The sequence below is a fragment of the Carassius auratus genome, chromosome 33 (assembly GCF_003368295.1).
Source record: "Carassius auratus strain Wakin chromosome 33, ASM336829v1, whole genome shotgun sequence".
Classification (NCBI taxonomy): domain Eukaryota; kingdom Metazoa; phylum Chordata; class Actinopteri; order Cypriniformes; family Cyprinidae; genus Carassius; species Carassius auratus.
The window spans coordinates 103,191-125,444 of NC_039275.1; the positions used below are offsets into that span (position 1 = coordinate 103,191).

Here is a 22,254-nt window from a genome sequence, read left to right on the forward strand (position 1 = left end):
TCAATAAAGATACTAAATGATTAGAAAATCGTTTATTAACATTTACAAATGATCAATAGTTTCAGCTTTAGAATGGCTTCTGCAAAAACATATAAAAATGATTAGTAAAGATGTGTGAATAGAGTACATTCAGGTCTTTCAGGGAACTTTTTGTCATTGAGGTAACTGCACGTAACGGTATTAATGATTAGCAAAAATTCACAAATGAATAGTTTCCGCATTAGATTGGGTACTGAAAAAAACATGAACAACAGAAGATTTATTACACAGCAAGACCAACAAATAAAGATCATAAGAACTGAAAATGTACTGACATTTGTTATGTTTAGAAAGTTCATAAGTAAACGTAAAAAAATATGATCTTGCTGGCCTTCAGGGACTCCGAATTGTGATGCATTTCATCATCATTTAGTGTACACCATTGTTTATGCAATAAAGAGCAGATTGTTTCGATACCAAGAAAGAAACGGCTAGAGGATATACGTACATGCAAAATTTTTTTAGAGCGGAACTAATACCAAGAGAGAGTTTTAACTGGGCATAAGAACATACATACAGCATGCATAGATCATATACATTTTATAACAGCTTAATTATGTTCTAAATAAAGAAATGTCGTGTAATGTATATGCAAATATCAAAAGACTAAAAGGGACTCTAAGGCATCAACAATCATTAATGATCCTATGCAGATGCAACACAAATGCTATGTTTTTGTTGAACTGTCACAATAAATGGTCAGATCTCATATTAAAATAGTAAAAGTTCAGCATCAATGAGGATTTATTCATGTCAGTTCCTCTCAGCTGATTTCAGTCACATGGAGATAAAGGCTTAATCCTCGTGACATCAAAAGAGTAGATGTCGGTATCATTCGCTCTTAGCAAACTCTCCACAAAAGCAGCAACCTGAGAAAAAAAGACAATATGAGATGAGAAAAACAGGTGCAGAAGTTTTCTCAGTTCACACACCATAATGCATCAAGATTAGAATAATTAAGAGAGTAATACTTCAGATATTGTGGTATATTTCATATACTTTGGATCTTTCCTTTGTGATAATAGTATATAAACATATCTGACCCTGGAGCATAAAAGCAGTCTTAAGTCTCTGGGATATATTTGTAACAATAGCCAAAAATACATTTTATTGGTCAAAATTATGAATTATTCTTTTATGCCAAAATCATTAGGATATTAAGTGAAGATCATGTTTTGTAAATTTCCTAATGTAAATATATCAAAACTTCATCTTTGTTTAGAAATATGCATGGCATTGCTAAGGATTTTATTTGGGCAACTTTAAAGATTTTCTCAGTATTTTGATAATTTTTTTGCACCCTCAGATTCAAGATTTCGATCCTAATAAACCATACTTACATGGAAATATGATTTATTCAGCTTTCACATGATGTATAAAACTCTATTTTCTTTTATTTCTTTTTAAATTGACACTTAAGACTGGTTTTGTGGTCCAAGGTCACATATATATTCATACAATTCTACTCAAGTGTGATATGTTTACATTCATAAAATAAAAATAAAAATACTGTAAATGCTACTGCAGCTCTATTGTCTGATATAATGTAAACAATGTTAGCTGATGAACTTTTATGGTTTAGAACAACAGGCAATAATGGAGGATTTCTAATAAGGCACTGAATAGAAAAAACTATAAAATTATTTTCAGCCAAAATTATCACTTTGGGGTCTAAAAGGGACTTTTAAACAGAAACACATGTTCATCTCAAATTTAGAACAACTGTGAGGCTGAAGCTACAAAAGCAGTTTCATTAATTTTGCTAGATATCAGTGCTTTTTTTAACTTGGTTAAAACACTGTGAGTTTTATAAATCTGTAGTTTCCCATCAACAGCTAAGTACATTTATCATGTAGTGGAAGTAAATGATCTGGAGTCAGACAGTCAGAAACGCTCCTCTCACCTGAAGCAGTGCAGCTCGACGCTCTTCTTCAGTGGACGACTCCTCGGCCAAAACCTCCACCTCCAGATTAGTGAGGATCGTCAGAACATCTGTGATATGCCCAAACAGTAGGTCAAACACACTGCATTATGTACACACACACACACACGCATGCACACACACACACACACACACACACACACACACACACACACACACACACACACACACACACACACAAACCTGTTGTCTTTGCTATCTAAGTGGACACATACAGTACTAAAAGAAACTTAATTTACTTAAACTTCCAAAAAGATTAACTCCTGGCTAGATCCTTCACACATGCACTAGTAAATTACCTTTGGGTGGAGCTTTAGTGGAGGTGATGGGTAAAGGTGTGGGGATGGGTGAAGGTGTAGTGGAGCTGATCGGTGGAGCTGTAGTGGAGATTAAGGGTGGAGTTGTAGTGGAGATGAAGGGTGGAGCTGTAGTGGAGTCGAAGGTCGGAGCTGTAGTAGAGTTGATGAGTGGAGTTGTAGTGGAGATGACGGGTGGAGCTGTAGTGGAGTTGATGGGTGGAGCTGTAGTAGAGATTAAGGGTGGAGTTGCAGTGGAGATGACGGGTGGAGCTGTAGTAGAGTTGATGAGTGGAGTTGTAGTGGAGATGAAGGGTGGAGCTGTAGTAGAGATTAAGGGTGGAGTTGCAGTGGAGATGACGAGTGGAGCTGTAGTAGATTTGATGGGTGGAGCTGTAGTGGAGATGACGGGTGGAGCTGTAGTGGAGTTAATGGGTAAAGCTGTAGTAGAGATTAAGGGCAGAGTTGCAGTGGAGATGACGGGTGGAGCTGTAGTAGAGTTGATGGGTGGAGCTGTAGTGGAGATGACGACTGGAGCTGTAGTTGGAGCATTGAAATCATTGGAGGAAGTGACAGATACTATGTATGTTATAGTATATAAGAGGACTTAAATCATTGATTTATCAATAATACAATAATACAATACTGATTACTCTGACACTGACTTGAATGAAACAATTAAATCAGGAACAGACTAAAACCATCTTCTCAATCTCTCAACATGCTTCAGCTCAAAGAGTGCTTCTCAATAAACAAAGCGTAAACACCTCTATATCTGTGTATGTGTGTTCTTACTACAGGTGCTGTCGTAGTCGGGACAGCAGTCGTTGAGCATTTTGCAGGACTCATCACAGAAACATCCTCTGAAACATTTGTAGTCTGTGGCACTGCAGCACATAGTCGGATCTGAACATGTTCCTATAGGAGCAGTGCAGATAACACATCATTCCTCAGTACACTCACTTATTCAAGCTTGCTAAAGACATTGACACACAGAAGGTGTTTGATGTTTCAGGTATTTGGATGAAATTTTAAATACTTAGTTTTATGAGAAGTAGGGTTATTACTTCTCATAAAGTAATGATCACAATATTCTTTTGCATAGATTGAACACTTTGTTGGCATCAGTGGAAGTGCATTAGCATGGTTTAAATCGTACTTATATGACCGCCATCAGTTCGTAGCAGTGAATGAAGATGTATCATATCGATCACAAGTGCAGTTTGTACCTTGAGTACCTCAAGGCTCAGTTCTAGGGCCGCTACTCTTCACGCTTTATATGTTACCCTTGGGAGATATCATCAGGAAACATGATGTTAGCTTTCACTGTTATGCTGATGATACTCAATTCTATATTTCTTCGGGGCCCGGTGAAACACACCAATTTGAAAAAACTAATGGAATGCATAGTCAATATAAAAAACTGGATGAAGAGTAATTTCTTACTACTAAATTCTGAAAAAACAGAGGTGTTAATTTTAGGACCTAAAAACTCCGCTTGTAATAACCTAGAACACTGTCTAAGACTTGATGGTTGCTCTGTCAATTCTTCGTCATCAGTTAGGAACCTAGGTGTGCTACTTGATCGCAATCTTTCCTTAGAAACCACATTTCTAGCATTTGTAAAACTGCATTTTTCCATCTCAAAAATATATCTAAATTACGGCCTATGCTCTCAATGTCAAATGCAGAAATGTTAATCCATGTATTTATGTTTTCAAAAACGAGACATAACACATTCATTTGGGGAACAGCTTCTAACTTAATACAAAATAATATAAATAAAATATAGTAGAAATTACCTGTCAGTGGCAAGGTGTCTGGTTTTGTGTCGTTGGTGTTGTTATTGTCTGAAAATGGGACAGAGGTGCAAATAAGGAATATTATTACGTTTTCATAAATTAGAATGTAATTGATTTCAGCTCAGATGAATCAGTTTTCCTCATTCAGTTTGAATATTTCTGAATACCTGTGAGGCAGGTGGGTTTGAAATCAGGGCAGCAGTCATGTAATCTCAGACAAGCAACATCACAAAAACAATTCAGGCGATGACAGCTGTTGTTCAATCCAGAGCAGCACAGATCTGGACTCGCACAACTTCCATCTGTGACAGATACATCAAACACATCAGTTCATGTAATTTAATAAAAACAATGTATTTAATTGGTACAGTCAATAAATCACACATAAACCACTAACACACGGGAGGTTGAGGCGTCGTTGTTGTTGTATTTATCACACTTGTCACTCCAGACTGTGTGGTTTCTGGGATGTCTGAGCAAGACATGGTTTAACACAACAAGAATAAGCAAATATTTCTGTGCATGGATGTTTTTTTACTACTGCAGTATTACATTTGGATATTCAGTATTTTGTCTCACATGTTGGTGGACTGTCTGTAGTTGTAGTGCTGGTAGTCAGTGGTGTAGGTGGTGTTGTAGTTGTAGTTGATTCTGGTGTAGGTAGCGTAGTAGTTGTAGTAGAAGTAGTTGGTGCTGGTGTAGGCGATACTGTGGTAGATTGAGCTGTGGAATGAAAGACAATCAGAGAATCTTGCGTAGCAATATTGGTTGTGCAGCAGTAGCATTTATTGATGTGGTTTCAGCCATACAATGAAACATAAATGATGTAGTAATTATTCCATGTTTCTGAAACCTCTGTAGCACTGAATGATCATTCCTGATGGTTCTTAAACTCTCTCAAAAGAAGTTAAAATCAAGGAAATCAGTGGATCTAATTTTGTGTTGAAAGCTTTATTCAAAGCTGACACAGATTAGAGTGCAGCTGATGTGGATGTTACCCGTGGTCAAGCAGCTGATGGTAGCGAGCAGACAGCCGATCAGAAGAACAGCGGGAGCCATCCTATAGATTCAGTGTGTGCCTGTGATCTTCTGACTTCAGCTTCTCTGTGGCTCCTTATTTAATGGTCTGGATCGTTTCCTGATAACCCATCATGTGTCTGTCCAGCCGCCTGATGGAACGCAATGCTGTCAGAGACAGATAACTACCAAAAGCATGAAGGAAATGCATTTTTTTTTATCAGATTATAGTTTTTTTTTTTAAACGTGTTTGTACATTCCTATTTGCATTTAGGAATGTTTGTAGATCATGTGGTCTTTCAGTATGTTCACACTGCCATCAACAGGTTGTGCTGTTCTGTCTCATGTCATCACACTCTGTTCCTCTGAAAGGCTTGATAGCAGTTCTTCTTTCTGGCACCTCTCCATTTGTGGTCAAATGCCTCTAAATCGAGAAAACTAAGTGCTTTAGGGAACCTTTTGCATACACTCTCTCTTTCTCTCTCTCTCTCTCTCACTCACACACACACACACACACACACACACAACTATACACAGTTCTTGGAGGTTTGCATCCAAACCTCACAGCATAGAGCTTCACGATGAACTGAACACCCCACACATTGTAGTAAAGTCCAATTATGTATATTTATTTCATGAATTGCATGGTAAACATTTAGGAATCCAGACATATTAAAACAAATATTCAGCATAGACAAGAATCTCCACCCAAAAAACAAACTCAAATCTCATAGTTTGCATCAATTATTAAAGTTTAAAAATCAAACGTTTCAATTAAATATATAAGCATTGTATGTATCAGTAATTGCAGTGTTTTTGTTGAACCATGACCATAAATAACCAGATCTCATATTAAAATAGTACAAATTAGTAGCGATGAGAGTTAATACACATCTGTTCCTCTTGGCTGATTTCTGTCTCAATCACACGGTGATAGTGACTCAATTCTTGTGACCTCAAAAGAGCTGATGTCATTATAATTCCCTCTTAAGTAATTCTCCACAAAAGTGGCGACCTGAGAAAAAAAGATGACAGGAAGTGAGAAAACCGCTGGTCCAGAAAAATGCACTTTTATGATTCAGAACAAAAAACAAGCCATAATGGATGATTTCGAATCAGGCACAGAATCTAATTCAGCCAATAGAATAACTTTAGGGCCTAAAAGAGACGTGACGCCCCATCTGTCTCGACTCTACAACGACTATGAGGCTGAAGTTTCAGGAATTTTGCTAGATGTTAATGTTTTGTTGTAAAGTTTGACTAATATTACATTTATCATGTAGTGCAGTTATGTGATCTGGAGTCAGACAGTCAGACTCTCCTCTCACCTGAAGCAGTGCAGCTCGACGCTCTTCTTCAGTGGACGACTCCTCGGCCAAAACCTCCACCTCCAGATTAGTGAGGATCGTCAGAACATCTGTGATATGCCCAAACAGTAAGGTCAAATACACTGCATTATGTACACACACACACACGCATGCACACACACACGCGCACACACACACACACACGCACACAATCTAAATTGACACATACTTAAACTTCCAAAAAGATTAACTCCTGGCTAGATCCTTCACACATGCACTGGTAAATTACCTTTGGGTGGAGCTTTAGTGGAGGTGAAGGGTGGAGCTGTAGTGGAGTTGAAGGTCGGAGCTGTAGTGGAGTTGAAGGGTGGAGCTTTAGTGGAGGTGAAGGGTGGAGGTGTAGTGGAGTTGATGGGTGGAGTTGTAGAGGAGTTGAAGGGTGGAGGTGTAGTAGGGATGAAATCTATGGAGGAAGTGACAGATGCCATGTTTATTGTAGTATTTAAGAGGACTCAGGATTCATCTTGTAATAAATACAATACTGATTACACTGAATTCAATGCATGAAACAATTAAATCAGCAACAGATTACTTTAAAAAACAATCTTCTCAATCTCTCAACATGCTTCAGCTCAAAGAGTGTCTGTATCGGTGTTTGTGTGTTCTTACTGCAGGTTCTGTTGAGGTCGGGACAGCAGTCGTTGAGCATTTTGCAGGACTCATCACAGAAACATCCTCTGAAACAGTTGTAGTTTGTGCCACTGCAGCACATAGTCGGATCTGAACATGTTCCTATTGGAGCAGTGCAGATATCAGTATACACCCACTAACATTATTCTAGCATTAAGTGTAAGTATTTTATAAAAATAAACTGGAACACCATCACTGAAACTGACAGGAGTTGCAATCATGCTTCTCATGACTTCTCTTTTGCTGATTTGTTTATTCAGAATATAGTAAAATAATGCATATATGTGTAACGGAGGCCAGTGAGTAGTGCTGTGCAGGTAAACCTCACTCCCGGATCTCAAGAGACGCACTAACGACAGACGCTAGTAGCTGTAGCCATTTAGCCTCCTTGTTAGTGCGTCCGCCTCCCATGCTGGAGACCCGGGTTTGAGCCCCGCTCGTAGTGAGGGCGAGGAGTGTCAGAGAGGACCCGGGAGAGAGGGGTTACATTGGTGTGGTGACCCGGATGGGAGTGAGGTTTAGGGAGGTGAGTGTAACGGAGGCCAGCGAGTAGTGCAGTGCAGGTAAACCTCACTCCCTGATCTCATGAGACGCACTAGCGACAGATGCTAGTGGCTGTAGCTATTTAGCCTCCTTGTTAGTGCATCCGCCTCCCATGCTGGAGACCTGGGTTTGAGCCCCGCTCGGAGTGAGGGTGAGGAGTGTCAGAGAGGACCCGGGAGAGAGGGGTTACATTGGTGCCGTGACCCGGATGGGAGTGAGGTTTAGGGGGGTGAAAGTAATGGAGGCCAGCGAGTAGGGCAGTGCAGGTAAACCTCACTCCCTGATCTCAAGAGACGGACTAACGACAGACGCTAGTGGCTGTAGCCATTTAGCCTCCTTGTAAGTGCATCCGCCTTCCATGCCGGAGCCCCGCTCGGAGCGAGTGCGAGGAGCGTCAGAGAGGACCCGGGAGAGAGGGGTTACATATGGACATGTTTTAAAAAAACATGTCTCATTTATTTTTTCATTCATCAGTGTGATGTCTCGCATCTTTAAATGCAAAAGCGTGTTCTGTGTGGATGTCCTCTGACATTATACAGAATAATTTAAAGAAATAGAAAACATACCTGTTAGTGGCAAAGTGTTGCTGCTGTTTGTGCTGTTTTTCACTATGAAAGGGGCAGAGGTGCAGATTTATTAAGATTTCTTATAGAAATGTTCAGTAAACATGCAGTATTTTATTGTTCTTTTAATCGCAGTGATGCTCTTTACTCTTTTATTATACACTCAACACATTCTGATTACTGAACATGCACTGTTCTTATATGAGGTTGTTTACATACAGTAAGTGACTGATTTCAGCACTGATTAATCAAATATGGGTTTTGTTTGAATATGTCTGAATACCTGTGAGGCAGGTGGGTTTAAAATCAGGGCAGCAGTCACGTAATCTCAGACAAGCAACATCACAATAACAATTTTTGCGACGACAGCTGCTATTCACTCCAGAGCAGCACAGATCTGGACTCGCACAACTTCCATCTGTGAGAGGAAATTAAAAAAACATCAATTAATGTAATTTCACACCAAATAATACAGGATATGCCACAGTGAATTAATCACATGAACAAACAAATACTCACACAATGAAGCCTGAGGAGTTGTTGCATTTGTTGTAGTCGCATTAGGTAATGCGCTAGTTGCATTTGGCGCCGTGTTGGTTGCGTTGGGCGGCGTGTTGGTTGCATTTGGTGGCGTGTTGGTTGCATTTGGTGGTGTGTTGGTTGCATTTGGTGGTGTGTTGGTTGCGTTGGGCGGCGTGTTGGTTGCATTTGGTGGTGTGTTGGTTGCATTTGGTGGTGTGTTGGTTGCATTGTTGCGTTGTTGCGTTGGCGCCATGGTGTCTGTGTTGGTTGCCATGTTGGTTGCATTTGGCGGCATGTTGGGCGGCGTGTTGGTTACACTGGGCACCGTGTTGGTTGAGTTGGGTGCCATGGTGGTGCTAGGTGATGTGTTACCCCCGTTGGGCAAAATGGTAGTTGCACTAGTTGCGTCAGGCAATACATTAGTTGCATTGTCCGACATGTCAGTTGCATTAGGTGATGCAGGAACAGCATTAATTGATGTGGTAGTTTGACCTGTGGAATGAAATAAAAATATTTACAAACAGAGAATCTGAAGCATTTACATATCTTTCAATGAGATTCAAATAAGTGGAACTAATTCTCTAATGAAAACTGTATCTAAATCTGACATACATACTGTAACAGCACAGCTGATGTGAATGTTACCTGTGGTTAAGCAGCTGATTGTGGCAAGCAGACAGCCGATGAGTAAAGCAGCAGGAGCCATCCTACAGATTCAGTGTGTGTCAGACCTCTGCAAGTGATCTTCTGACTTGTACCTTCTCATTTTTGTGTTCAAGACTGTTTCCTGAGTCCATCCCTCTACCGACACACACAGATGTCAGTAACTGATAAAACAAAAACATCTTTATGTGCATGACTGATCACAGATCTCTCAGTTTATCCTGAAATACTGGTTTATTTTATGATGCTATTAAAATATCCAATGTCTGGTGACGATTTCCAGGCTGTGACAGTGTGCAGGACTGCCTTTCTATTTCATTAACAGTGTCCACACACCTGCATCAGACTTATTTATACGTTACTATTTAAAATAACAAACCTCATCCGAATAATACATAAGTACCTTATTTGATTTTCAAGTTCTTTTTTCAGGCCATGTAATCATGTACTCGCCCTCATGTTGTGCCAAACCTGTATGGATTGTTGAATGGAATATAAAAGGTACATTTAAGGATTTCCTGGTTGGTCTTTTTCAGATAATGAAAGTGTTGAGCTCTAACATGGGAGAAAAGCATTATAAAATAACTTGAAAATAGTACTTACAATGCACATTTCTCTTCGCTATTCTACCAGCCCAAGTTTGTGGTAAAAATTTATTTAATACTGTTATTCATCAATGATGCATTAAATTGATTAAAAGTGATTAAGACATTTATAATGTTACAAAAGGTCTCTATTTCAAATAAATGCTGTTTTTTAACTATATGATCAAAATCCTTTTTTTTTATTTTTTTTGCAGTCTAAAAAGATGAGCTAGACCTATTTACATTTCACTGCTTGTTGTATGTCATATAAATTGTATGTGACAAATAAAATCTTGAATCTTGATTTCAAAATCAATAAATCTCTTATCAACCCTGAACTCTCAACTCAAACTGACCATTTCAGACAAAAATGGGATGCATAAAAAAATATCATTTGATATTATGTGAGTATGAATAAACATTTATGTCCATTTACTGTATGTACTTCAAATATGTAAGACTTAATAATTTAAGGGAGAGCGGGGTGAGTTGAACCAGGTTTTACTTTCCCCGTGCTTAAAGTGAGCACATGACAGTAACTGGTCCAAGTTAAATATCTATATACATTTCTGGATCTGGTGCATCCTACGGAATAATGGATCTAAAATTAACTTCTTTCAAAATATGTCTCTACAAAAAAAAAGACAAAAAAAAAAGTTCTCTTGGCTCAACTTGCCCCCACTGTGGGGTAAATTGAGCCACATGGACATAAATGGTGCTATTGATTATACTGAAGTAAAACTGAACACTTTTTTAACCTCATATTACATAAGTAGATCCAAAAAAATGACTTCTATGTGTGAGCCTTGTGATAACAGGGAATCTGAGCTGCTCACGTTGACTTAGTAAAATGTTGGAAAGAATTTTGATCAGATACGTTTTCAGACTACATGATAAAGCAAGGAAATATTTACAGTATGTATATAAGCAAACCATCTTGTTTTACTTGCTCCATCAAAATCAAACCCAACAATTCAACAGCTACAGTTTCATCAAGCACGATCCAAGAGAAACTGCTGGGTTCTGTGTTAAAATGTCTTGCCTTTACAAACTTTTAATGATTCATTCGTGTGTATGAATGACACATTACACTGCCCTCAACAGGCTGAGCTCGGAAAGGGTTTGGAGATGTTCACAGATGTCTTTTGTGCTGTTGTGTCTCATGTCATCAAACTCTGTTCCTCTGAAAGGCTCGCAGCAGTTCTTCTTTCTTCCACTTCGCCCTCTTTGGTCAGATGCCTCTAAACATCAGAGGAGCGAGAGAACAAAGTGCCTTAGTGAACTCCGAGCCGGTCCACGGTCTTTCTGTTATTAACAGGGATAATCAGCTACCAGCTTAATCATCCACCTGCTATGCAAATACTCAAACACACACACACACCTCCAGCACGCTACTTACTAGCCTCATATACAAAGTTCTGGGAGATTTGCATCCAAACCTCACAGCATAGAGCTTCCTGATGAACTGAACGCCTCATGCATCATGGTAAAGTACAATTATTTTGTATTTAGTTGAACGCTAGACATTCAGGAATACAGATGAAGATGAAATGAACATGTGATTGGTTTTTTGAGTAGGTTTAAGATGCTACAAACACTGTTTTATATGTAAACATCAATGTAATCATAATTTAGGGTGGCAACATCCAGATACTTGTGCTATGTATTACCTGGAATTGATATCAGATACTGTGTGTGTGTGTCATATTTTCTTTTTCAGAAAGGTTAGCTAACTTCTATTTTTACATTTTCTGCTTTTTGTACTTCAGCACGCTAGTGTTTCAGCTCCTCATTCGCAGTGAATAAAACGCCACATTGTTCTCTGTTTGATGAAACTGAAGCCCCTATCAGATAAAAACCGGAAAATGGCACTGTTTCTGCTTCCTCTTATCTAGTCATGCCAGTTACAACACTATTATGTTTAAACTGTGAACATACCGTACAATTACTTTTTATACTTTTGTTTTCAAGATGGCTCTTAATCTCTACTGATATCTATGCCTTCACCTTTGATCAAAACATTACTAAACCTGTTTGAATACCCATAAAGTACAACATTGCTTCTATCTGTCAAGTTTCAAGTCATCTGCTGTGTTTCTCCTCTGATGTATGTGTAGAAACAGAAGACAAGTAAAATATACTGTAAAAAAACGGCAGCTGTGGTTGCCAGAATTATACCGTAAAAATTACAGTAATAACGTTTTAGGTTTTTTGGTTTTATCTTAAACTTACAGTTTAATACCGCAATTAACTGATACAATGTTAATATACCAACTTATTGAAGTACTGAAATCTGTTTTTTACCTTTGCAATACACTGATATCCACCAAAAGCAGGTGGTGATGGGCAATAAACATTAATTTAACAACATTATATGTAACATACAACCCTAATAAACTTAACAGATAAGTTATATAAGATAAATATCAAATTCAAACACAATTTGAAATGCAATGCAGAGAATTCTGGGAACGTAAATTTTACAGGAAACTACCGTTAACCACATCACTGGTTTACTGTAGCATTTCCATTGTTTTTTACCGTTAAAATCACGGTAATTTTTTACAGTGATACAGTATTCATCTTTGTGTGTTTCTAACCAAGATAAGCAGATGTGTGATTGAGTTGTCTACGAATGAAATATTATTTATGTTTAAAATATTACACATTATACACTGTGTAGCATTTCTACACTCTCCATCCATTTAGCATCAATATATATATATATATATATATATATATATATATATATATATATATATATATATATATATATATATATATATATATATATATATATATATATATATATTTACATAATCTTTGAATATCCGGGAAGTGTTTAACAAACCGGCTAGCAAAGATCAATGCATATTATTCTTGTTTGACTTTCAGCCTGATAATTTTGGTCATGCACTGTATTGCTTCTTCATTTTTAGAGTTTCTTTGGGAAGTTGAAAACATCTGTACTGTAAGTACTAAAGTATTTTTTTAAAATCAAACATCACCTTGCATAACTGTCTAATTTACCTGTTTTTTTTTCTTTTCTACAGACATAGCGGACCACCAGCTCCACCCAGGAGAACAGGTGCTTTCATGACAAGACATACCTGTGTAAAAACAGAAAATAAAAACATCTATACAACAAAATATACTTTCCCAGAAATATTTAGATTTTGGGTTAAAATAAAGGTATAAGGGGTCATTTGTGACATCTAATCGTTTTGGCTTTGTTTTAATAATTCTTTCAAACACAATTAAAAAAAACTAATTTTAACATATTGCAGTTAACATATATTAAATATATTAATTATTATTAATTATATAGCTTCTTAATTAAAGAATAATGCACACATAAGAATAATGCATGCTTGGCAGAACTATATACAAAAGCAAAAACAAGTTTAAACAGCTATGACAATCAACTACAAAAATATGAATAATTAAAACAATGGCTTCTAAACCATTGAATGTGGGTGGGACAGTACCCGCCCACTCTCAAGATCAAAGATATTAGACCCAAATTTATGTAAATGACTAAACTTGACACGCATAATACTCCTTCTCCTTCACATCTGCTATCCAATGGCAAAAATACAGACACACATAAATGTGAGTATTAAGCATGAAATAATCGATGTATAATGTGTGCTTTTCCGCCCAAATTTAATTTGTTTATGAAGACTATGTCTCCTGATTTAAATGGCTTATTGCTTTTAATTTTTAACTTAATGCTTCTTATATTGGTTAGAATAGAGAGTGACTTTAATGTAGTAGCTACAGTTGCAGAATTATTTAAAAGCACAAGAAAATTAAAGAAAATTTAAAATTACACATTTAAAGCATAACCTGGAACAATTCATTGTTAATAACACACACGCACGCACGCACACACGCAATCACACATATATAATACTTTGCATTTTAAAATCAACATTTAAAAGTCAAAATGACACACTTAAATTTTTTGAATTGTAATTTTTCTGAACATTATCACCCGCTCTCGTGATTTTTGTGTTCACTCCCCCAAACATTTTAATATTGCATATAATTTTCGTGCATCAGGGAGCTGCTATCAATATGCAGATTATTTAAATCTCTGTTGAATGAGTGCTTACCGTTCACTTTCACTTTCAAATTCACGGTCATGCGCTCTATGTAAAGGAAGATCACATATTTGTCAATGAACTCAGTATCTGTTCAGCAGGAACTGATCTGTAGGGTTAATTTTGACATGTACGTTTATTTTTTAAATAAATGTATAAAAATAATTTTTTAATATTTCATGTGATCTCATTACAACTCTTCAATATTTTGCAGATAACAGCTCTGGATATGGCTGGCCAGAAGACGAATTTGTAAGTATTTAGCAAATATCACTTTTCTAAAAATAAAAAGACATCTTTCTCTTATATGGCTAATCTGAACTGGTAATTCATATACCATAAGGCCATCCTCTTTCAGTACAACTGTTTACTTCTCATGACGCAATTACTGACACATATGAGTTGTTATATTTCATTATTTGAAATCTTTTAACACACCTGAACAATCCTGACAATTTTGTGTACATTAATCTGTACATTTCCAGGACGAGGAAGATGCTGATACATATGAAGCTCCTCCATGTGAACGTCCCACCATTAAAGTCCAACCTCGCCAAGTAGAGGAGAATGTTTACCTGGGTATCTATCTATCTATCTATCTATCTATCTATCTATCTATCTATCTATCTATCTATCTATCTATCTATCTATCTATCTATCTGTCTATCTGTCTATCTGTCTATCTATCTGTCATGATGGATAGTCATTGCATGTATCAGAATTAGGCTATCTATGTGCTCGTGCACAAGCAGCTCCATTGCATCTCTGGAGACAAGTTTTGTTTTTGCGCTTGCAAATTCCGCCATGTAAATAGCAAATCCGTCATGGAACGGGTGCATTTGGCTCTTAAAGGAATAGGATATGAGAAGTTCTGATTGGTTTATTGCACGTTATGTCCAAAAAACACCCATTACTCATTAAGGGAATAGGGAAAACCCGTTTAGACCATGCGCCAGGGTGCGCAGACCATCTTCCCATCGTTAAACTAGCAAAAGAAGATTTGGCCATGCCCTGAGTGCACCTGTGCTGTGCGCTTTAGACCATGTGATTAGATCGTTAAAATAGGGCCCATTAGTGTCTAAATTAGTGTTTCTTTTCTCAGGTTATCCAGATCGAACCCCAAACCCTGTTATTCCCAAAAGACAGGCAGCACCGCCGCCACGACCAGCCAAGATCACCCCGACAGGGAAAAGCACGGTAAACATCTAAATTACAGCAACATCTTTATTATAAGTTAACTGAACAAAGTAGTCATGTACTGTATAGCTTTAAGACTCAGTTGTGTGCTTCTTTTTCTTCTAGAAGCCAGAGCCGCCTCACGACGAGTTTTACATCGACCCCAATGACAGCAAACGTGAGTCTCTGAAACAAGCAGATAAATTAAGAACAAAAAGACTTTTTTGGATCCAAAATACAGTAAAAACAGTTAAATATTATTACATTTTAAATTAGTTGTTTTCTATGAGAATATCTGTTCAACTGTAATGTATTTCTGTGATGCTCCGCTGTATTTTCAGCATCATTCCTCCAGTCTTCAGTGTCACATGATCTTCAGAAATCATGAAAATTTACTGCTCAAGAAATATTTCTGATTATTATCAATGTTGAAAACAGTTTTGCTGATTAATAGTTTTGTGGAAACCGTTATTTTTCAGGATTCACAGATGAATAGAAAAATATGAATAGAAAGTTCAGAAGAACAGCATTTATTTCAAATACAGATCTTTTGTAACATTATAAATATCTTTACTCTCACTTTTTGATCAATTTAATGCATCCGTGGTGACTAAATTAATTTAATCAGAAAAAGTCTTGCTGAGTTTTGCACGATAACATAATTCAGAGAAATCTGGATGGTCTGGTGTAAATTAAAACTCTTTAACTATAATTTTTTTTAGCGCCTGAGGTGATACGCAATGATAAACCTGGTAAAAAAGCCCCTCCTAAGAGACCCCCGATGAGACCCCCACCGGCCTCTCAGCAAGACGAAGGTCATTTTTAGACTATATTCATCAAACTATCACAGATATTAATACTGAATATTACAGTATTTCAGTATGTTTAGTTACTGTACTCTCTGACCTTCCAGATGTTTACCTGGACCCAAATGAAGGACAGGTGAGCATCAGTGAGCATTGAAAATAATGTAATAAATAAATATAATGCAGTCATTTTTGTCAGATATTATGATGATTTTAATATCACTTTATATTTGTTTCTGTCAGGAATATGATACTTATCTAGCTCCTGTAGCAGGTCAGCACTCCGTGTTTTTATTACTTAACATGATTTTGTATTGATAAGTTGACTTGAATCATATCTGTCATTCTTTATTTGGTCTTTTACAGAACCTCCTGCACCCCGAAGCCCGGCCCGCATCCCTATGCCTCCCAAAACTCTAGGACGAGACCTTCCACCGCAAATGTATGTGTGTCTCTGAATGTCAAAATCAGGGTTTATAACGTAAAATAAAACTAAAACTAAAACCATATTCAAAAAATAATAATAAATGCTACTCTGAATTAATATATATATACACACAATTAATTGAAGTATTGTAAGATTATAATACTATTATATTTGAGTTTTGAGCAATTAATATGATATATTATATTTGAGTTTTGAGCAATTCATATAGCATTGGATGCTGATATTGCATAAAATTATAAATAATTAAAATTATAAATAATTAATAATCAGCTAAGATTAAAAAGATTTGTACTCAAAGTAAGTAAAAAAAGTTTCTCCTTGGAAAATATTATTATTGTTATTATAATTTTTAATCAAATATCAATTTAAAAGATTGTACGTTACATAATTATTTGATTTGTTTATTTTATAGTTTCTTTGTAAAATATGATATTGTTAAATTATTGCATAGAATCCATTGAAGCATCGTTGATTGCCATATTTTTCATAATTTCTTTAAGTGACAAATTTTAATAAATAACTAAAATTAAAATGCAAATAATGGAAAATATTAAATTATAAAAATATTGAAACTATAATAGTATCGAAATCATACTGAAAATAACACTGGTCTAAATTGATTTATTACAGACTCCCATTAAATGATAGTGTTTGATAATAGTTATTTTTCAATTGCTATTCCTAGAACTACCTTCCCTTATGAAACAAAAATATATTGCAGTATACTGGAAAATATAATGTAATATATTAGGCATATATTCTTATATATATATATATATTTTTTTTTTTCCAATATATTGCAATACATTGAAAGCGGCGATCATTTGTATATTTTGCAATATATAATATAATATATGTATCATCAATATGTTATTAAATGTATTCAAATATATAAAATATTAGAAAATAAAAAGGGAAAATAATATATTACAATATATCACAAGATATTTTAAGAAATATATTGGTAAATATATTTTCCTTTCGTAAGGGTTTATGCATTTAGTAGCAATGTTTATCTAGAACAGTTGATTGTGCATTAAATATACAATTTATATTCATTAAAATGCATCATTTCTGTCCGCTAAGAATTAAACACATGATGTTGGTGTTGCTAAAGTAGTTCAATGCATTCCTCAGATGCACATTAAAGAGCGACCCGAGTCAGATATCACAGATAACTCACTGGGGATTTTTTTTAAGGACAGTAAAAACCCTAAAATTGTATAAAACTGCAAAACCTAGTTTGGTGATACCGTTTCTCCTTGTCTTACAGAATGAAGCCTCCTGTTCCCAGAGCCAAATCTGTAAGTACTAGTTTGACACATGCATGCTTTCATTACAGTGTTCTTCTCTCTTGATTCGTTTGTTGGTTTCCTCAGAGCTCGGTCCTGATCAGTGACACCGCGAACAAAGGTTAGGGAGTTTGTTTCTTGTGTTTAACTCATGTGTGATGATGCAGAGCCAGATGTACAGCTTCATTTTCGTCTTCTCTGATGGCTTAGTTCTGCCGCCGGAAGTAAAACGCGCCACATTTTCAGGCCAGCTGCCACCTGCACTAACCAACAAACCGGTTTCTCCCATCATCCTCCCCAAACAACCCAAACCTAGGTGAGTCTTTACATCTTCAGAAACCAAAAACTAAAAGAAAATGTTAGAAATTTCAAGCCCGTTTTGGGTCTTTTAAGATTGCATCGTGACATTATTTTCGTGAAAATGTCTTCAACCTCACACTATTGTGTTTCTCAGTAATCGACTGTAAAGAAGAAATTCAGTTTCCATTAATCTAATGTGAAAAAAATTATATTTAAATTGTAAAGTATGCATTTGTTACACAGCTTTTATTCAAGTTTAATTTATTAAAAAATAATAATAATAAATCTGACATTTATATTAGTTCTCTTAATAACTATGTAGTTTTTATATTAAAGGTAAAATTTTAATTAATTTAGCTTTAGTTATTTCAGTACTCAAATTAAAAGTTATTTTTTTACTTAATATTTTTATTTATTTATTCATTTTTGTAGTTAATGATATTAAGCCTGCATTTTTCATTACTGTCTTGCAGTTTTGTTCTTTTTTTGCATTTATATAAGTTTAATATCTAGATAGAAATGAATTTAGTGACTAATTAAGTAGTTATTTTGGTACATAAGTACTTAAACTAATAAAAATGCTGAAATTATTATTAATATTTATTTTATTTCAAGTAATAAGAATGTTTTTTTATGGTTTTAGTTAATGATAATAACTCTTGATTTTTTTTATTACTGTCTAATTACATTTCAGGTTTATTAAAATAAATAAATAAAGTTATTATTATTTGGTGCCAGTATCTGCTTAAATGTCATGAAAATAAAGTCACATTGCTTTCTTTATGCAAAATAGTTATTTCCATTACTTTTTTGTGGTGAAATATAAGACAAGCAAATATTTGAAGCCTATTTTTAGGTACAGTAAAATTAATTGCCTCGAGATATTTTCATGCATATGTCTCCAACAAGAAAAAAGTTATATATATATATATATATATATATATATATATATATATATATATATATATATATATATATATATATATATATATAATTTTTTTTTTTTTTCTTTTTTTTTTTTTATTAATATAAAGACATGTTTGTCAAACTCACATGAATGTGTTGTGTTTCTAGTCCTCCTCCTCCTCCATCTCTGGACAGCACAGGTGAGCACGTTTATTATTTTCATTTATTTGCCATTCTCTCTAAAATCTTTTGATGTAAATGTAACTGTAACTGTTATCGTACGTCACATAAAAACAAAGATCAGAATTAGTCATCATTTCCAGATTCAATTATTGTTCTTTCCATACAGCACTGTCTTTTGGAGCAAAGCCAGTTGCTCAGGTAAACACTTCGGACTCAATCAGTGATTTATATGATCAAAGATGACGCTGTATTCAGTCACTGATTGGCTGACGGTTTTGATCACGATTAGGGGGCGGGGCTACAGGACAAAGACTGGTTTGCTGGAGTTTGTGAACGTAAGACTGCAGAGGAAACCGTGCTCAGGATGAACAAGGTGTGTCTGCGTTTGTGTGTGATTGACATTTTATTAAAATACTGCATGTATATCATCTAAATGAGAGTGTGTTCTGTTCAGTCATATTGTCATGAAATATAAAAATATAAACGATAAGATAAAATAAATATTTACATTTGATTTGAATACTTCATGTTTATCATCTAAATGAGTGCTGTTTTAAATCAGTGTTTTGAAATTAAGCATTAAAATAAAAAACAAACGAAAAATAAAACAAAATTATTATTGAAATTATTTAAACTCTGCATGTTAATCATCTAAATGGGAATAAAAATAAATAAATAAAAAAGGATGAAAATATATTATTAAATGACAAAATCGTGCTCGGGATTAACAAAGTGTTTTTGTATGATTTTTATTTTATTTAAATTCTGCATAAGTTTCCTCTGTATGGAGTTATTGTTCTCAAATTAAACAATTAAATAAAACAAAAATTTAAAAAATTTAAATATAAAATAAATATGTACATTTTATTGAATAATGTTGCATGTTTATCATCTAAATGGAAATGTTCTGTTGAGTTTTATTGTTCTAAAATTAAGCAATAAATTAACATATAAAATAAAATGAAATCTAAGATAAAATGACAAAAAAATAAATCCAGAATAAACAAGATGTCCATCTGTTTATGTGCTATTTTTTTTTTTTTTTTATTAATTTTATTTATATTCTTCATAATTTTGGGAGTGTTCCTTTTTCGTTCTGAAATTAAGCAATAAAATAATATCTACAAATAAAAGATGAAAATAAATTACAAAATAAAATGTATTATAATATATACAGTATATATCATTTAAATGTGGTATGTTTATCATCTAAATTGGAATGCTTAGTTGAGCCATTGTTCTGATATTAAGAAAATAATAATAATACAAATAAACAAATAATAATAAAAACAAATATAAAATAACAAAATAAATAAATGTATTTAAGTCCTGCATACTATACTCAATATGTGATTGTTCAGTCATATTGTTCTGAAATTAAGCAATACATTTTTTCAAAGTAATATAAATTGCATAAAATAATCTATTTGCTTAATATCTAGAGCCGTTTTCACTAGTTTTGCACAGAGAGTTGATTTGTGGTGTGTGTGTGTTGCAGGACGGCACGTTTCTGGTCAGATACAGCAGTTCTCAGAACGACCGTCAGCCCTTCACGCTGGTCGTGCTTTACCAGCAGACCGTCTACAACATCCCGGTGCGCTTCCTGGACGAGTCACAACAGTACGCGCTCGGAAAAGAGGGCAAGAAGACGGAAGAGGTAGAGGAGGAGAGGAAGACGCTCTCTGTGTTATATCTGTCTGTCTGCTTTCACTTCAAATTCACAGATTGAACGCAGTCACGCAGCTGTGCACGAGTTTACATTTACAGAATGCATTTTGCAGAGGCTTTTATCTAAAGCATTCGTTTTTTTGTCATTTGATGCATACCCTGTGAATCGAACCTATGACCGTAGTGCCATGCATAATGTTTAACTTAAAGCACTTTAAAAACACTCCAAGTATTTTCATTTTACTTGAAGTATCATTTAATTAATTGATGTTTCACATGATTATTTTGATAGGGATTGTCGAAGTGCTTGAGCTCAGTCTCATGTGACCACAAAACATCTTCCCTCATTACAGCTGGAGGATTTTATGCTTTTTGGTCCTGAAATACATTTTTAAATACCATAGGGATCTATTTTCTGTATGCATGTGTCATCAAATGATCAAAAGTGAAAGTAAAACTGCAGCATGACAGTAATACTGCACATTGTGATAGTTGTGATGATGATCTGTGTGTGTTTTGCAGCTCTTCAGCAGTTTGCAGGAGATGATCTCTCATCACATGAAGAACCCTCTCCTCCTGATCGATCGTAAGAGTCAAGCTAAACACAGCACTCTCCTCTCAAACCCTGTTCGGCCCTAACGCTCCCGTTTCATCCTCCTTCCTCTGATACTGACCCCCATCACACAAACAAACACTCACTCATACACTGCCGAAATTATTTATTACCGTATGTTTGTAATGCAGTCAGATATTCACAGTGTGTCTCGTGTTCGGTGCATTTCATGTTTGGGGATTTTTGAATCTATGTAGTGGTCATTCAGATAAACTCTTCTATATATAATGTTTACAGGAAAACATGTTGTCTCTGTGTAAAATAGTCAATAAATAAAGAAAAATCAACATGTGAGCTTTCTGACATTTTTTTCCCCTGCACAAACTTTACAATCAAATTAAAACATTAAAGAATGAGAATTAAAAGATTATTTCTCTTGTTTTGTTTCGTGTGTCATTGCTATTAATATTAACTGAAACTATTCAAAACCTTTCTTCATTGAAATAAATGTTAACTAAAATATATGAATTTAAATTATATTTTTTTGAAATATTTTTTTTGATGACGGTTGATTCTGAAACACACTAATTTACTCAAATTAATAAAACTAACTAAACAAATGGAAATAAAAATAATAAAACTAAATAGACATTTCATAAAATAAACAGAAATGTGAAAAAAAAATAATTAGTTATACTTTTGGTAAAATTATTGTTTAGTTTAGTTGAAGAACTTAAATTACTAAAACCAAATCTGAAATTAATAAATAAATAGACATACAAAATATTTGTTATACTTTCAGTATATATTTGAGTTGCCAAAGGAGTATTTTATAGTTTGTTTACTTT

At 34.9% G+C, this 22,254-nt stretch overlaps 2 protein-coding genes and 1 pseudogene across 2 annotated transcripts; 1 reads left to right on the plus strand and 2 right to left on the minus strand.

Annotated features, from left to right (window-relative positions):
* Positions 1-5,421, minus strand: part of LOC113052802 (leucine zipper putative tumor suppressor 3-like) — a 10,994-nt pseudogene extending 5,573 nt beyond the window's left edge.
* A 355-nt stretch (positions 5,422-5,776) lies between these two features.
* Positions 5,777-9,484, minus strand: LOC113052823 (mucin-2-like). Its single transcript, XM_026217277.1, has 8 exons — positions 9,367-9,484; positions 8,719-9,213; positions 8,483-8,617; positions 8,203-8,244; positions 7,073-7,195; positions 6,693-6,866; positions 6,425-6,513; positions 5,777-6,111 (listed from the first exon to the last, which is right to left on the minus strand). Exons 1-8 carry the CDS (start codon positions 9,425-9,427, stop codon positions 6,016-6,018), a joined length of 1,215 nt encoding a protein of 404 aa, XP_026073062.1. The 5' UTR covers positions 9,428-9,484; the 3' UTR covers positions 5,777-6,015.
* A 1,687-nt stretch (positions 9,485-11,171) lies between these two features.
* Positions 11,172-21,753, plus strand: LOC113052625 (B-cell linker protein-like). The gene is made up of 19 exons (XM_026216992.1): positions 11,172-11,454; positions 12,908-12,939; positions 13,022-13,056; positions 14,289-14,326; positions 14,560-14,653; positions 15,177-15,271; positions 15,377-15,428; positions 15,973-16,065; positions 16,164-16,192; positions 16,300-16,330; positions 16,423-16,498; positions 17,778-17,808; positions 17,884-17,917; positions 18,007-18,112; positions 19,171-19,202; positions 19,352-19,383; positions 19,475-19,558; positions 20,684-20,842; positions 21,376-21,753. The coding sequence occupies exons 1-19, from the start codon at positions 11,452-11,454 to the stop codon at positions 21,490-21,492; spliced, it is 1,173 nt and encodes a 390-aa protein (XP_026072777.1). The 5' UTR covers positions 11,172-11,451; the 3' UTR covers positions 21,493-21,753.
* Positions 21,754-22,254: the final 501 nt, after the last annotated feature.

Excerpts from the sequence above, each read along its gene's own strand:
- LOC113052823 (XM_026217277.1), bottom strand. The coding sequence starts at position 9,427 with ATGGCTCCTGCTGCTTTACTCATCGGCTGTCTGCTTGCCACAATCAGC. Across the intron at positions 9,214-9,366 it reads AATCAGCTGCTTAACCACAG|GTCAAACTACCACATCAATT; the intron begins GTAACATTCACA and ends TTCATTCCACAG. Across the intron at positions 6,867-7,072 it reads CGACCTCAACAGAACCTGCA|ATTTCATCCCTACTACACCT; the intron begins GTAAGAACACAC and ends CTTCCTCCATAG.
- LOC113052625 (XM_026216992.1), top strand. Across the intron at positions 14,654-15,176 it reads AGAGGAGAATGTTTACCTGG|GTTATCCAGATCGAACCCCA; the intron begins GTATCTATCTAT and ends TTCTTTTCTCAG. Across the intron at positions 20,843-21,375 it reads AGGGCAAGAAGACGGAAGAG|CTCTTCAGCAGTTTGCAGGA; the intron begins GTAGAGGAGGAG and ends TGTGTTTTGCAG.